This window comes from Onychostoma macrolepis, chromosome 01, assembly GCF_012432095.1.
Source record: "Onychostoma macrolepis isolate SWU-2019 chromosome 01, ASM1243209v1, whole genome shotgun sequence".
NCBI lineage: Eukaryota > Metazoa > Chordata > Actinopteri > Cypriniformes > Cyprinidae > Onychostoma > Onychostoma macrolepis.
In genome coordinates, this window is record NC_081155.1 from 37,462,499 (window position 1) to 37,479,054 (window position 16,556).

Consider the following 16,556-nt stretch of genomic DNA (forward strand, 5'->3'; position numbering starts at 1 on the left):
CCTGTAAATACAGAGTGATAAGGAAGAAGAAAAAAATCAAACCTGCTTTAAAACCCAGCAACACAACTGTAGCTGTATAACTTTATAACAGCAACACTGCTTTAACAAAAAAGCAAAACAGCAAGATTATTTGACACATAAACAAAAATTTTAATCGCTCTCACAGTACTTTTATTGTCACACACAGAACAGTCTGTGCGGTGCTGCTTCAAGTCCAACACCTATTTTGTTTTATTAGGAGATGCACAACAGTTCTTCTGTGGCTTTATAGGTTATATTTGCACATACACAATTTAGCAAACCACAATACCACAGTATTAACTTCTTATTATTGAATTGTTGTAAATAAATATCACATTTGCAACTGGTCAGTGTTGAAAAAATGCTTGGAAATCACTTCATGTACAAGAGTGATTACTATCAAACTGTCTGAAAAAAAGAAAGTCACCTTTTAGAGAAGAAAAGAAAATCACCCACTGATTTTCAAAGCTGCTACATAGTAACGACTTTCTACTTCGAGACCCTAAATAGAAATGTAGTGGAGTGAAATGTACGATATTTGTCTTTCAGATGTAGTGAAGTTAAAGTCATAAGTTTCCAGAAAAAATAATACTCAAGTAAATGTACTTAGTTACATTTTTCACTGAAATGTCCACTAGCACAATCAATAACAAATCTCTTGAGCATTGTGACTTGATGTAGCCACGCATTGCCTATAACAAAACTTCCCTTATTAAAACACACTCAACTAACTAATTTAAATGTAGATTCATGTAATATTAGGTGATTATTTGTGACCCTGGACCACAAAACCAGTCTTAAGTCACTGGGGTATATTTGTAGCAATAGCCAAAAATACATTGTATGGATCAAAATTATCCATTTTTCTTTTATGCCAAAAATCATTAGGATATTAAGTAAAGATCATGCTCTATGAAGACATTTTGTAAATTTCTTACCGTAAATGTATCAAAACTAGTAATATGCATTGCTAAGAACTTCATTTGGACAACTTTAAAGGCGATTTTCTCAATATTTTTTGCACCCTCAGATTCCAGATTTTCAAATAGTTGTATCTCGGCCAAATATTGTCTGATACTAACAAACCATACATCAATGAAAAGCTTATTTATTCAGATTTCAGATGGTGTACAAATCTAAATTTTGAAAAATTGACACTTAAGACTGGATTTGTCGTCCAGGGTCACATTTTTTAATTATAGCGACCTCCAAACTATCTCTTAAAGGGATAGTTCACCCAAAAATGAAAATTACACCATGATTTACTCACCCGTATATGACTTTCTCCTTTCAGACAAATACAGTTAGAAAAAAAACCTGTCCTGGCTCTTCCAAGCTTTATAATGGCAGTGAATGGGATTTAAGATTAAGATAAAATGTACTCCACACAGCTCCAGAGGGTTAATAAAGGCCTCCTGAAGTGAACCGATGCGTTTGCGTAAGAAAATTGACCTGTATTTAAAACTTTATAAACTATAATGTCTAGCTTCCATTAACTATCGTACTTGTGTTCATAAGAGAGTGGTGTTCCAGCAGATGATGTACAGGATGTAGGAGTAGCGTAAGCTCTGGTGAGAATATGCTAGTCACGCAAAACCTAGTTTGGTTAACTGCAAAGGAAACCCTGTCTCCTCTTGGCTTATATTGTAATTCTACAACATTTTTCTTTACAAATCTTCATTTTGTACTTCTAATTCATAATATCTCACTCTTCTGATATCGTCATATCTTACTTTTAGATGTTCAGTAATTTCTTATGAATATATAAGAATTATAAATGAAAAAGTTTATTCCCATCCAGGCTTGATTTGCCTTGCCCACTTTAGCAAACTCACTCAGACCAATCAAACAAGCTGACAAATAGTCTGCTGAATATTAATTGTGTCTATTTGTTAATGAGGGATTTGTAGGCACACCAGTGTTTTTGGATTTGTGGATTAAGTTTATATTTTTATGTAAAAATATAACCCAAGTGGAATGTTGTCACTATAGTATTATTTTTAAATGTAATAAATTTATTGTAAGTTATAGTGTTATTTTTTAATTTTCATGAATTTAATGTACATTTCAGACATCTTCGCTTTCATGAAAACCCATGTGAAATCATTAAATTTGCATTCATATAGTTGCTACTATATAAATAAATATGTAAATATCCATATGTCTATGTCATAGATTAATTTTACCTTTCAGATGAATCTCTTTTACTGGTCCTGCTTTAATTATTCAACTAAATTATTAAATAGAATAATTGATTTACTATTTTACAGTGGTGACACTTTAAATATGTATAAATATTAATAATAATAATATCAAAAGTCATTTATACATTACAAAATTTATACATACAAAATTTTTTCTTAGCCTTATCCCAGTTTTGAGGAATTTTAAAATTATTATTATTAAAGTTAACTACAGTTAAATTAAATGTAGCGCTGTTCTTAAAGGGATAGTTAACCCAAAAATGAAAATTTGATGTTTGCTTACCCCCAGGGCATCCAAGATGTAGGTGACTTTGTTTCTTCAGTAGAACACAAACGAAGATTTTTCACTCAAACCGTTGCAGTCTGTCAGTCATTTAATGCAAGTCAATTGGCACACAATCTTTGAGAGTAAAAAAAACATGCACAGACAAATCCAAATTAAACCCTGCGGCTCGTGACGATACATTGATGTCTTAAGACACGAATCAATCGGTTTGTGCGAGAAACTGAACAGTATTTTTATCATTTTTTACCTCTAATACACCACTATGTCCAACTGCCCTGAGCGCGTGCACGGCATCCGGTGCGTGACGTCCCAAAACAATGAAAAGATAAATTGTACACAACAATTTGTTAGTAACCCTAGTTAAATGTACTATACACTTCACGTTTCACAGTAACTCAAGAGATGAGTAAGTGTCAATAGGTTTAAACAATCACTCAAAGACAATTTTTCCAATAAATGGTATTATCAATCAAATATAGATCAGAAAATAAAATACAACTAACTTAATGAAAGGTATTAAAGCTCACAAAATAATATGATATACAACATAAATTCAGTCTCTTTAAAGCTTCTTTAAATTCGACACTTTTCAAATATCCAAAAACAAACACAGTTGCAAGCTTGTATTCGTTGGGGCCCCTAAATGAAAATCCAGTTGTTCCCAAAAAATGAAAATGAAAATGAGCAAAAATTGTACATCAATCGGGTGTTTGTGACAGAAGGCGGCGCAATGATGGGTTCAGCAGCATCAACCTGTATGCACTCGAACTCGGTAGCCCCCCGATAGTTTTGACCCACGATGCCGATGACGTCTAATCCCTCGTGGCCGGAGGAACTCTGAACATCACCTGGTAGCTCCGATTTTCCATCCGATGTCATCCAGTTTCCTTAAACCGGATGTGAAGTCTCCATAATCACTTTGAAATTATCGTCTACTGATTTAGCAAACGAAACAGAACGATCTAGCAAAACACAGGCCGAGTTGTCCACTCGAATTTACAGCAATGTGATATATATACAGTGTTGGGGAGTAACTAGTTACATGTAACGGAATTACGTAATTTAATTACAAAATAAAAGTAATTGTAATCAGTTACAGTAACTGAGAAAAAATGTGTAATTAAATTACACTTACTTATGAAAATGTTAAGGATAACAAAGGGGGTTACATCTGATTTTTTTTTCACACACACTCCCACATACAGATTTAATTGATTTCTTTCATAAATTGCAGTGACTGCTCTAAAATATGAAACACCAATGTTTCAGAATTTTATAACATGCTTATCCGATAACTCTTATATTTCCTATATGGGTTTATGTATATGCTTTTTTTTTTTAAGATTAACTCTTTTTTTCTAAGGCACTGTTAGATCCAGTGTTTCCTGTCATAGCTATGCAAAGATTTGATTTCAAAAACAGTATCATAGCTATTAAATTATTCCTTGTCATGATTTTAAATCTGTATTTAACCTCAGCATGATTTTAAAGCAAGTCTGATTTTGTGATGGCTGTGCTTCATCGGATGCCCATTTTCCACAAGGTGGTATGATTCATTAGGGTCTTCTTGAAATGGTCTCAGTGGTCGTGTAAAACAACACCCTTTTTACCTTGTCAAAAACAGCTATGTTCACAGTGACTCGTTTCGGTGCATATCTCTTTACATGCTAATGAGCTCTGCTCACCCCGCCTCTCTTCTGTGGAAGTGATCCATCCTTGAGTTTTAACTTTTTAACAAAACCTGCCTTGAATTGACCCTCATTCAGAAAACAGTCTGGAGTTAAATGATTTGCGCAGCCAGACATAAACTAATTTAGTGAAAGTGAAGTGAAGTGTGGCCAAGTATGGTGCCCCATACTCGGAATTTGTGCTCTGCATTTAACCCATCCAAGTGCACACACACACACACGTCTGGTTTGCTATCCTTGTGGGGACTCTCCATAGGCGTAATGGTTTTTATACTGTACAAACTGTATGTGCTATTGTCCTACACCAACCCTACACCTAACCCTACCCCTTACAGGAAACTTTGTGCATTTTTAGATTTTCAAAAAAACACCATTTAGTATGTTTTTTAAAGCCTTTTGAATTACGGGGACATAGGCAGTGTCCTCATAAACCACCTTCAAATTGTAATAACTCTGTCATGTCATTATACAAATTTTGTCCCCGTAAACCACAAAAACCAGTACACACACACACACACACACACACACACACACACACACACACACACACACACACACGGAGCAGAGGGCAGCCATATTCCTGCGGCGCCAGGGGAGCAGGTGGGGGTTTGGTGCCTTGCTCAAGGGTCTCACCTCAGTCGTGGTATTGAAGGTGGAGGGAGATCTGGTATTCACTCCAAAATCCAAATGGCTTGATAATTGAGACAGTTTAGGTTTTTGGGGAATTAAAAAAAGGAGTGAATTTCTATCATTGTAGGGTGGTTGTGTCCACAAACTGCTAAGACACATTTATATGCAAATGAAGATATTTTTCATCCAATATCTCCTTTAAAATTAAAACATTATCATTTTAATTCAAGTGATGAAATATTTCAAAAGTCTAACAGTAATCAATGTTGAGTACTACTGTAAGGTGAACCCTGCCTGGTTAACATGTTTGAAAATGATTAACAGTTGAAAACATTAGAAACAAGTAATCAAATGTAATCAGTTACATTACTTTAATAAAGTAATGAAAAGTTACACTACTTATTACATTTTAAGTAAGGTAACTTGTAATCTGTAACCTATTACATTTACAAAGTAACCTTCCCAACACTGGTTATATACATATGGACTTATAGATGAAAGTTCATGTTACATCACATAAACGTTATAAATTAGTATCTGGCTTTCGTTCTGAAAGGCCCTAATCTAGACGTACATGTTTACTCTTTAAAATATCAGTGCTACCGTCCTTGGTGACTTGCACTTCTCTCACGTTTTCTCCCACCCCCTTCTCTTCCCGTTTTCTTCTTAGCTCCGCCTCCCTCCACTCTGACCCGGTCCATCATTCGTCACCGACAAGGTAAGAAAATTACATTAATTAAAAAACAAAATACTCTTAATATTTCAAGATTTTAACTTATAATACAGAATATAATATTTAAACAAATGACAAAAAAAAAAATGTTTTCACACTGTTGCATAAACAAACAGTTAAATTACACTAGCCTAATTAACAATGACAGATAATGAAGATGGGTTGCTGTAGTGTCTATTCCAAAACTACACCGATGGGTTTTTGACTGGTTTTAATTATTTCCTGCATCTGTCTCTCTTCAGTCGAACGTTATCACAGACATTATACCGTGATTTTATAAAGTATTTTATAGTCAATGCAGACTATAGACTACATGTGAAACAACTGCTCTGCACCTGTTCTCACCAGTAAAAGAAAGCTGGTGAGGGGATATTGGCGCGATGATTATAGGCTCACTCTCGCTGCATCACTCCTTATCAATACTCAATACACGCCTACTCCGTACCGCGAGATGATCGCGTGCCAGTAGTGCTACTGCAGAACTGCAGCAGCAGCAGCAATGCGGTCCATGCTGCATTGCAGTGGCATTGGTATGATGTGCGTGAAAGTGGACCAGGTTGCATAATCAAAAGCGCCTCCGTTCCGCAAACTGCGCTTTGTAAAACCCCGAGGCGTGGATGGGAGCGGGTGGGAGGGGTTTGTGGGGTATAACGGAGTAATTTTGACCCAGCGTGTCGCAGTGAAACGTGAGAGAAGGGAAGGGCACTTTCAAAGCAAACACAAGCACTGAACACAGACTCCAATGAGGTGCTCTGTCACTTGACAGCCACATAATGACAGGCAACCTACGGCTAGCAAAGAAAACATTCAAAATACACATGTAAGTGTTTATTTTATTACACTTTATCTTACATCTGTATATTTGATTACATAAAAAGCCATTTTCTCAAATGGACCAAAGACCTATATAGCCTAATTTGCCTCACTTAGCTGTATAACATTTTACTCATAAAAACTTGGTTAAATTTATTCATTTATTTAGACAGTATCTTATGGAGTGATAAAAATAAATATATCCAAAATCCCCTCTGTAAAAAATAAAATAAATAATAATACATCAACAAAATAAAAAAATAAAAAAGGCTTTATCCAGTGATCAAATTTCAGACATTTAAATTTAAACCATCATAGCGTCCACAATAATGCTTCCTCCAGTCCATCCCCTGTTGTCCTCTCACATCAAAATCCACCAAAATATTTGTTTAGAACAGTTTTGGACTGTTTGCACTTATAAACAGTGCTTGATCTGTGCATATTTCTCTCCTGATTTAGACAAGATGATTTTTTTTCACTGCAAAATTATGGAGGACTCATATTTTAGCAGCAGTTTGATGTTAAAAACATCTTAATAATGAATTTGTTCATTACAAACACAAAGCTTTACACTTAATAAGACATTAATTGATGGACTGGAGTGGTGTGGATTACCTGTGGATTATTGTGATGTTTTTATCAGCTGTTTGGACTCTGATGGCACCCATTCACTGCAGAGGATTCAATGGTGAGCAAGTAATATAATGTTAAATTTCTTCAAACTGGTTCCAATACAAAAACATCATCCACATCTTGGACGGCCTGAAGGTGAGTAAAGCTTGCCAATATTGGAAGTATTGAAACCGTAGCCTATTCTAGTTTCACTTGTAAATGTGTTACTAGTTTCAGAATTATTAGTGTCAAAATGACTACTTTTTAATAAAAAAAAATACAAGTAAGATTAATAAGGGTTCTAAAACAAACAACAGGGAATTGACTAGCAAATTAGTAAATTAAGTAACAGTATGTAACAAATAAATATGCTACTGACTAATTGAATAGATATTCAGTTAGTCACTCTTGAAATAAGTAGGTTTATTTTTGACTTCATCACGTTTTGGACTAGAGTTAAACCGGTTCATTCATTCAGTTTCGCAAAATAGCCTCATCCTGTCCCTCCTTTCTTTACTGTTGCAGTCATGACCTGTTAAATTCTACTGACAAGCGTAAATGGGGAATGCCACGTATAACTCTTCAGGGACGCTCTACCCAGCGGAACGGAGATGGCAGAGATGAATATGACCTGTGCGAGGTCTTTACAAGGCATTTCAAACATATTTCTCTCTTTCTCCTATTCTTCACCTTCAGTTCTTTAATAATCAGAGTCTCTCCTCTGCTCTGCGCTCTCCTCGTTTTGTCCACTCAGCTCTCTGTGCTGAGAGCGAATAAATCAGTGTTTCCCATTTGGCTGCAGTCCAGAAGAGATAAATGCTCGCAGAATAAAAAGTTCAGCAGAAACAGTTGGACCATAAAGCACCCTTCCTCTCTCTCTCTCTCTCTCTCAGTCCTTCAATATTGATCTACATTCATGATCAATGCAACTGATGATCTCAGCAGGCCTTTCTGTTCAGTGCTCGATTTAAGGACCCACTATATACCTTCTTTGTCAAATTCAGAAGTGAGAATTTATTTGCGTGATAAAAGAAAGATGGTTGCTTATTTGCAAAAAAAAGAGAAGCTGAACTGTGTCTACTGCTGTCCACTCTTTTTGCTTTTAGAGACATTCTAAGGAAGTACTTTTCTTTTTTTCTTTTTTGAGCTTGTAACTCTCTCAGTTTGGAAAATGTGCAGTCTTCTCTCAGCAGAGAGAACACTGAAATACTAAACCTTTTCATGGGTCAGTTGCATCAGCCCAGTTTTTAACAACACTAACACCTCCCTGTTGCTGTAGGGAGAACCTTTGCGCACTGCAGTGTTGCCCTAAGAGCGAGGGTGTGTTTGAGTCATGTGGCGTGTCCTCAGCTAAAAGGTGACTATGTCCCTAAGGATCGTTCTGTATATGAATTCTTCCTAGTGTCAGACAGCTTTTTGCATAAACGTCTTGAAAAATCACATTTTCTGTGCTTAAACGTAAAGCCTCTGTACTTGATTACTTCTACTGCAAGATGCTTTGGATAAAAAGCACCTGCTAAATACCATATTTTCTTAGCAATCTTTCTTTATATTTTAGAATGGGAAAGGTGACCTCATGCATCCAATTAGTAAATGCAGAGCACTTAAAGTAATTGCCAAATGGGTAAAGCTGACATAACATTTTTACATGTTGAAAAATAGTTCATGATCATGTTGTGATTATTTATTTCTGCACACATTAAATGAATTGTCCAAAATTAATTTATTTACAAAAAAAAAAAAAAAAGTAATTCAACTAGAACCTTTCTTAGAACTAACTTATCTTTTCTAATTTTTAAGTGTTACCATTTATTATTATCGTCATTATTATTATTATGTTTTTAATTAATTTGTTTTTTTTTAAGATGTGTCTTATATGCTCGCCAAATAAAAACAGTAGCATTGTAAAACTACTGTTTTCTATTTTAATATATATTTTAATTAAATCCTGCAATGGCAAAACTGAATTTTTTGTATCCATTACTTCAGACTTCCATGTCAGTTGAGCATTCCAAAATCAATCTGATTTGCTGATTTGGTGCTCAAGTAACATTTCTTCTTATTATTATTATATTATTTCTTAATATTTAGGTAGAAACCGTGATACATGTTTGTTTGTTTTCAGGATTCTTTGATGACTAAAACTTTCAGGAAGAACAACATTTGAAATAGTAATGTTTTGTACTATAAATGTTTAATGCCACTTTTATTGCATCCTAGACAAATAAAAGTATTATTTCTTTCAAAAGAATTGCTCATTTTGCTACGGGCCATGTTGTGGTGTAATATGGATGAGTTGTATCTACCTGTAAAGGGCAAACCCAGTCTGAGCCATAGATTCTGAATCAGCACTTTTTCGAAAGAGACTCCGACGCCCAAGTCATGAGGGGCGAAGATCCTTCCATCTTTCATTCTCCAGGTCTGACAGCATCTGTTATAGGAAGCTTCCAGCAGTATAGCGAAGGGATCAGCTGCTAAGCACGTGTTTCCCACCGGCACCTCCAATCAATTGCTCCTCTCTCCGGCTGGGGACGTGGGATGTTTTGATGGAAAAAGGCTGCGTGTGATGCACAGGACTTTCACCGTCTTGCGTTCCGACTGCAGTTCCCCTGGCCAACGCTCTGACAGGCGCTGGGCGAGCAGGAAGAGACGCCTGGAGATTCAGGGATGCTCATAGCGGGTTAATAATACACATCCTCCACAACTGGCCCACGTCAACTTCCATATCGGCGCGATTGCCCGCTCTCTTCGCGGACCCTGAACAGGTATTTACACCGCATTTCTTACGACTGCTGTAGGTGCGAGCTGTAGGTCACGAGCAGGTGCTGTCCAGCGAAGGTGGTGCTGAAAGCAGCTTGTGTGCTAGATAGAGCCGAGCCTTTGCGGCGGGGGTTCAAGTAAGGTAATGCACCAAGACTACTGAGGTCGGAGCGAAAACACTTTGCAGAGATCCTGGTGAGCTTGGGCCATATGATTAAATAGACTGTCCTGCACTGGATTAAGAAAGTCGTTGGTCGTTAAGTCAAAGTTACCTTCTGGATCTCTGACCCCCGGAAGTTGATAGGTATATTTTCTATCTAAAATACGCACGGTGGTGATAGACAGTAACGCAAATGAATCAAACTAGCTCTGCACAATGGGGTTGCTATTGTGACAGCCTGATTGTCGCTATCAGCATCAGTTGCACGGAGGGATTTGATTATCTGTCACTGCGGAAGAAGGGAATGATATTTATTGTGTGATTTTTGCTCGAAGACCAGCGCTGAAAGAAAATGCATGTGAAAACTGGTTTCTCATTGCACCTTGTGAGCTGAAGGACAAAACGTTCCGCTCAAGTTGTGCATGATTTATTGAGCTGCAGTAGGCTATCATCACTTTTGCTATTATTATGATTATTATTATTATGGCTATCATTATTAATAATAAAATCTGCGTTCATTTTGTTTGCAGATCTGGCTGTACGATCTCTGGTCTCATACATTTGAAGTGCCAAGTACAAGGACAGGAACACTTGAAAAGCCATCATGAATTTCCTGATGAAGGCAGCTTTGGGAGGTGAGTGTATATATTCCCGCTGGGAGATTAGAAGTTAGAATGAAAGACTTGAGTCAGTGCTGTAGTGCTGCAGCAGTGGTCACGTGCGCTCTCTGAAAGTCGTTCTAAGGCACCGGAGAGAACGTTCTGCAACTGTCTACAGCGACACTATTTGGCATCTCCTGCGTGCAGCAGCCCAGGACTGAATATTGAGCAGTATGAGCAGTAATTATAAAAAATGCATTGGATAAAATGTAATAAAATTACAATGAACTATGGCAGAGTGGATAACAGGTTTGCAAATTTTGTTGCAAATTCAGGACCAGGTGCTTTTCTCTTTGGTAACGGAGTTGAGTGGTTAAAGGGATAGTTCGCCCAAAAAATGAAAATTCTGCCATTACTCACCTTCATGTCGTTCCAAACCCGTAAGACCTTCGTTCATCTTCGGAACACAAATTAAAATATATTTGATGAAATTCGAGAGCTTTCTGACCCTCCATAGACAGCAAGGGTCCTACCACGTTCAAGGCCCAGAAGGGTACCAAGAACATCGATAAAATAGTCCATGTGAAATCACTGGTTCAACGGAAGTTTATGAAGCTACTTTTTGTGTGCAAAAAAAAAAAAAAATTATGGATATTATATCCGCCATTATGGAGAGTACCACAAAGAAAAATTAAGACAATTTAGAGATATTTATTATTTGTCATGGCATAGAAAATGTCCACTTCCTGAGTGTCACTAATTTTAAGTAGACTAATGTCACATATTTTGTAATGGGGGAAGACATGTGGTAGCCTAACAGGGTTGCATTGCGTAACAGCTAAAAATTTAGTTTTTTAGTTTTGTTTATTAAACTTTGATTTACAACACTTTCAGTTTTACTACAGTGAACGATAAACTCAACAGTCTGTCAAAATTATGACATTACTGTATTTAATGGTTTAATCCAAAGAGTCAAGATCTCTGAGATGAGACAGACCACAACTTGCTAGTTTTCATGTTAGGTTAATTTTATGTGATATAATAGTTTAGCAAACATTTCTAATAAGTCTCACAACACAAAACATATGTGTCTCTAATTCTTGAGGACAAAAAATATATTGGGACACCAATGTGCACCCTATTTGTGACCCTGGACCACAAAACCAGTCTTAAGTCGCACGGGTATATTTGTAGCAATAACCAACAATACATTGTATGGGTAAAAATGATTGATTTTTCTTTTATGCCAAAAATCAATAAAGTAAAGATCATGTTCCATGAAGATATTTTGTAAATTTCCTACCGTAAATATATAAAAACTTAATTTTTGATTACTAATATGCATTGCATAAGAACTTCATTTGGACAACTTTAAAGGCGATTTTCTCAATATTTTGATCTTCTTGCACCCTCAGATTCCAGATTTTCAAATAGTTGTATCTCGGCCAAATATTGTCCTATCATAACAAACCATACATCAGTGGAAAACTTATTTATTCAGACCCTTATCACAGGTTTTGTGGTCCAGGGTCACATTTGTGGAACATGCCATGGGATACCACATAAATGCCATGGTGCATGATTATATTTGTTATCATTCAGGCCAGCGGCACCACCACAGTATATTTGTGCAAGGCTCGGTTATAATAATGGACCATCTCTCACCTTCACTATGCTGTATGTGAGAGCTTGTTTGTGTGCAGTGATGTGGTGTGGTCCTGTGATGTGGATGCCCAAATGGCCATGCAGTTCAAATATTTGCTTCAGCGCTTTCAGACTCAAACCCGAGTGTGTTTAAAGTAGAAAAGCTGATGTCACCACTGGACCGGGGCCACAGAGCAGCTGACTGAAGCAGAGGACAGTGTGAAGAGCACCAGCTGCCCTAACCTTCCCAAAAATAGATATTTCAAAACACAAGACTTAAATTGATACATTAGTGACAGTGCGTCTTCAATCATAGACTCCAAAAAAAACAAGCAGCTTTGGTTTAACGTTTCAGACAGAGAACCATTTTGATGCCATCTGTTGAGAGGTACAAAAACGGAAAGGGAGCACATGCAGCACCATATGTTAACACTGTAAATTTAACCAGATTGGTGAATTTCTGGTGAATGTCTGTTGCTGTTGCTCATTTTTTCCATACTCTCATTGAAGCTAAAATTCAAGGATCAGCTATGAATTAAAAATACTCCAAATTCACTCACAGGAGTCAAAAACATGGTTTATATATACATACAACAATATACACTGAAAAATAAACAGGCACCCAAGTGTACATATACACTAAAAACACAAATATCACGCCTTTGACGTTAAATGACGCTAAATGTTCAATTCATACAATCCTGCACTTTTTAAAATATATTCAGAAATTATGCAGTGATTAATAGTTTCTAGTGATCCTGAAGAGCTTGATTAGTTGGATCAGGTATGTTTGATTAGGGTTGGAGCTAAACTGTGCAGAGCTGTGGCCCAATTTGGGACCAATGGTGTAAAGAGTGGTTTAAGTTTATCTAAATGCTTGCTAACACATTGTAATTTGGGTGCAAAACGTTTTATTGTCTCAAATTAGTTTAATACTGTATATCAGTAAACATGACTCATACATCAACTGGAGAAAAATCAATTTTTTAAAAGAACTTGTTCATTTAATAACACATCTCAATGTAATATAAACAGATTAAACCATGTTCGTTGTACACTTCTGACCTTTTAAACAACCCGTAAACCTACCCATAAGTGTTTAACAAAAGCCTTTTAACATTGTAGAACATCTGTTAAAATAAAGCGTTACCACATTGGTTCTAGAATGTTGTATTTACTGAAGATCCTTTGAAAGTTTTCCGCCAATTTGTCCACATTGTAACAATGTTTCTGTGTGTTTTTGCTGGACATCTTGGCTTTTAACAAAGACCCGTTCTGCATAGCCACAGAGAGCATTCTTGATGAGTTTGCTCCTTGATATTGCACTTGTTAGTACATTCTTCGCCTTGTGGTGTAATGTTCTGATGATGAAGAGTTTGTGTTTCAGTGGGTGGTGAGAGCCAGACCACAGAAATTGATCTGCATGTGGGGGTTTCGATATGTCGCACATATCACACAAAGCTAGATTATTGTCGCATATATCCTCGTTTCACATTCCAGATTTTGCTTGGGAGATCTGAATGTGATGTCCTCTGTGTACTAATAGAGGCATGAGGATGGTGGCCAGGACTTTTTCAAAGTGACATTCCCTCTGTATATTTTTGGAAGCGTGTTGAGGCATGGTGTGGCCCCCCCCGGGACTGTGACCAACCCATGAATTATTCCTGTTCCTGCTAGGATGCTCGGTTTAATCCAGTGAACAGGACTTCTTTCAGTGGTTGGATTGATTCTTCATCTGATATTTTTCTCAGATGCTTTGGGATGTGTTTGTGTGCCTCCAGGTTACTTGACCTGCTGTGGTGAATTTATTATTTATAAGTGAACTTTATTTTGCTGAGTTGACTTTTGTTCTAACTCGTCATCAATTTTTGCAGATAAATTGGCATAGTGTTTTTCAGTTTATAGAAAACCAATGAAATTTCATTACTACCTTGGGAGATTTTTTTTTTAATCAATACTTTTAATCAGCAAGGGTTCATTAATTTGACCAAAAGTGACTGTAAAATACACGAATAACTTCGAGCTTTCTATTCATCAAAGAAACCATGCTTTATGGCTTTCACAAAAATATATTTCAATTATTGATAATAAGAAATGTCTCTTGAATCAGCATATTAGAATGATTTCTGGATAATGTGACACTGAAGACTGGAGTTATGATGCTAATAATTAAACTTTAAATCACAGAAATTACATTTTAAAATACATTCAAATAGAAAACAAGTACTATTATTACTGTATTTTTTTTTATCAAATAGCAGCCTTGGTGAGAAGCATAACAGACGTCTTTAAACAAACAAAATAAATTAAAAAAACACTTACCAAACCACAAATTCTGAATGGTAATTAGGATTATCAGCATCAAGTCTAAACACATTGTTTATAAATAGTATACACTTACATGTTCACTTATTATTACATTAATAAAGCCTTTTGGAAATATCTAAGCTTTTACTGTTGTATGATTTGTAAATATAAATAACATAATTACAGTTTCTGTAATTGCATCCAATCATTTTAAAAAACATAATTTACATAAACTGTTTGTAATTTCTAATTCTTGTGTGTTTGCAGGAGGCCCCCCTGATGTTGGTAAAATGTTGGGAGGAGAGGAGGAGAAAGATCCTGAAGCAGAAAAAGAGAAGGAAGAGGAGAGACAGGAAGCTCTGAGACAGGAAGAGGATGAGAGGAAGGCCAAACACGCCAAGATGGAAGCAGAGAGGGAAGCCTTAAGACAGGGCATCAGAGACAAGGTTAGAGCGACCAGCAGGAAAACTCATCATTCCAAACTTATATGACTTTGTTTCTTCTGTGGAACATAAAAGTAGACATTTTGAAGAATGTTGTTAACCAAACAGTTTGGGTTCCCTATTGAATTCCATTATATGGACAAAAACTAATCAAAGTCAATTGGAACCAAAACAAAATATATTCTATGGACCCTATTAGCATTTCAAGGGTTCTCAGAAGCTTAAGTCGATATAGAAGAATTTTTTTAATTTCAACTTTGCAACATCTCTATGTTTGTGTATCAGTATGGCATTAAGAAGCGCGAGGTGGCCGAAGCGGAGGCACAGGCGGCGATGGAGCAGGCGAGTGAAGGCAGTCTGACCCGTCCAAAGAAAGCAGTACCTTCCGGCTGCGGAGATGATGAGGAGGAGGAAAACATCATGGACACGATGATGAAGTATCTACCGGGTCCGCTGCAGGACATGCTGAAGAAGTAATTCCCTAAATAATCTCAAGCACACGCAGCTTTAGATATTATTTTATCGTGTACTGACTTCGGTGAGAAGAGAGAACACTAGAGCAAAACACCGACTACACCATTTACCTTTCACACATTTCAATTTGCGAGGAGCTTTAGATATTAGTGACAGATCGATCAATCAAGCAAGAGGGGTTAATTATCAGAATATAAGCCATATTTTATCTTTACAGGGAAACCTGAATCACGTCATCTCTTCGGCAGATATTTCTTATTCAATACGTAAACAGCAATATATATGCATGAATTGTTCGAGTGTCTATTCCACTGTTTTGTATCACCAATCGATAAGGTTTTCCACGTTCATTTAGCGTTCGATATGAAGAAAAAATTACTTGGTTGAAGACATTCTGGTCTTGCATGTGTCCATAGTGTTTGTGTGCTCATAGTGTTTGTGTGCTCACTGACATCTTGTTTTTGTCGCTGCAGAGATTGCAATCAGATAAAGAAGGCAATAACATTCTCCCACGCTGTAAGCTAAATGACAACTACTTTGTATGTTTGTCACTACGCCATTTAGTTCATTCTGGCAAATCTTGTCACACTTGCACTGTAGTTTCATCAGTCTGGAACATTTAATGCCTCAATTCAGTTTAACAGTGTTGTCGAGACTGCGTTCTCGCACCGTTTTTGTGCTTTACGACAGATTCTGAATTTACAAAGATTTCCGATTTTAAGATTGAAACTCACGTTTCACAGGGATGCTCTGTGTGTTTCGAATGGACTGTAATTTCTCTGGTCTAGAGCCAGGGGGAATTTTCGTCTGTGATCTACAACATTCTCAGCAATAATAACGTATTCTGTTTGCTTGGCTTGCAGTAAAACGAAATAAAACCGTAAGAGTGTATGAATGGCTCTGATGATTTAAAAAAAAAAAAAAGTGATATGTCTGTCTTAAGATCTGTTGGGTGTATGGCACTGTAATAAACCAAATCACACATAACTAGTTTTGGTGTTTCAATACTAAAAAAAATAGCAATTAACGGAATTTGCAATATTCAAAAAGAAAATGTGTAGTTAACATGATTTATGTTGTGTAATATTATACCTGCAGATTTTATGAACTGAAGTGTGGGGTCAGTAACAGTTTTTTTTTTTTTTTTTTGTGGAAATAAAGTAATACTTTTATTCAGCTATG

General features: G+C 36.5%; 1 protein-coding gene across 4 annotated transcripts; it reads left to right on the plus strand.

Annotated features, from left to right (window-relative positions):
• The first annotated feature begins 9,281 nt into the window (after nt 1–9,281).
• On the plus strand, nt 9,282–16,361 carry cplx2a (complexin 2a). Of its 4 annotated transcripts, none has more exons than XM_058771534.1 (4): nt 9,282–9,752; nt 10,438–10,542; nt 14,725–14,903; nt 15,186–16,361. In XM_058771534.1, exons 2-4 carry the CDS (start codon nt 10,512–10,514, stop codon nt 15,375–15,377), a joined length of 402 nt encoding a protein of 133 aa, XP_058627517.1. In that variant the 5' UTR covers nt 9,282–9,752; nt 10,438–10,511; the 3' UTR covers nt 15,378–16,361. The 4 variants fall into 4 exon arrangements, with proteins under 4 accessions (XP_058627517.1, XP_058627530.1, XP_058627525.1 ...); XM_058771547.1 differs by lacking the exon at nt 9,282–9,752 and adding an exon at nt 9,787–9,942; XM_058771542.1 differs by lacking the exon at nt 9,282–9,752 and adding an exon at nt 9,790–10,051.
• The last annotated feature ends 195 nt before the right edge of the window (nt 16,362–16,556 follow it).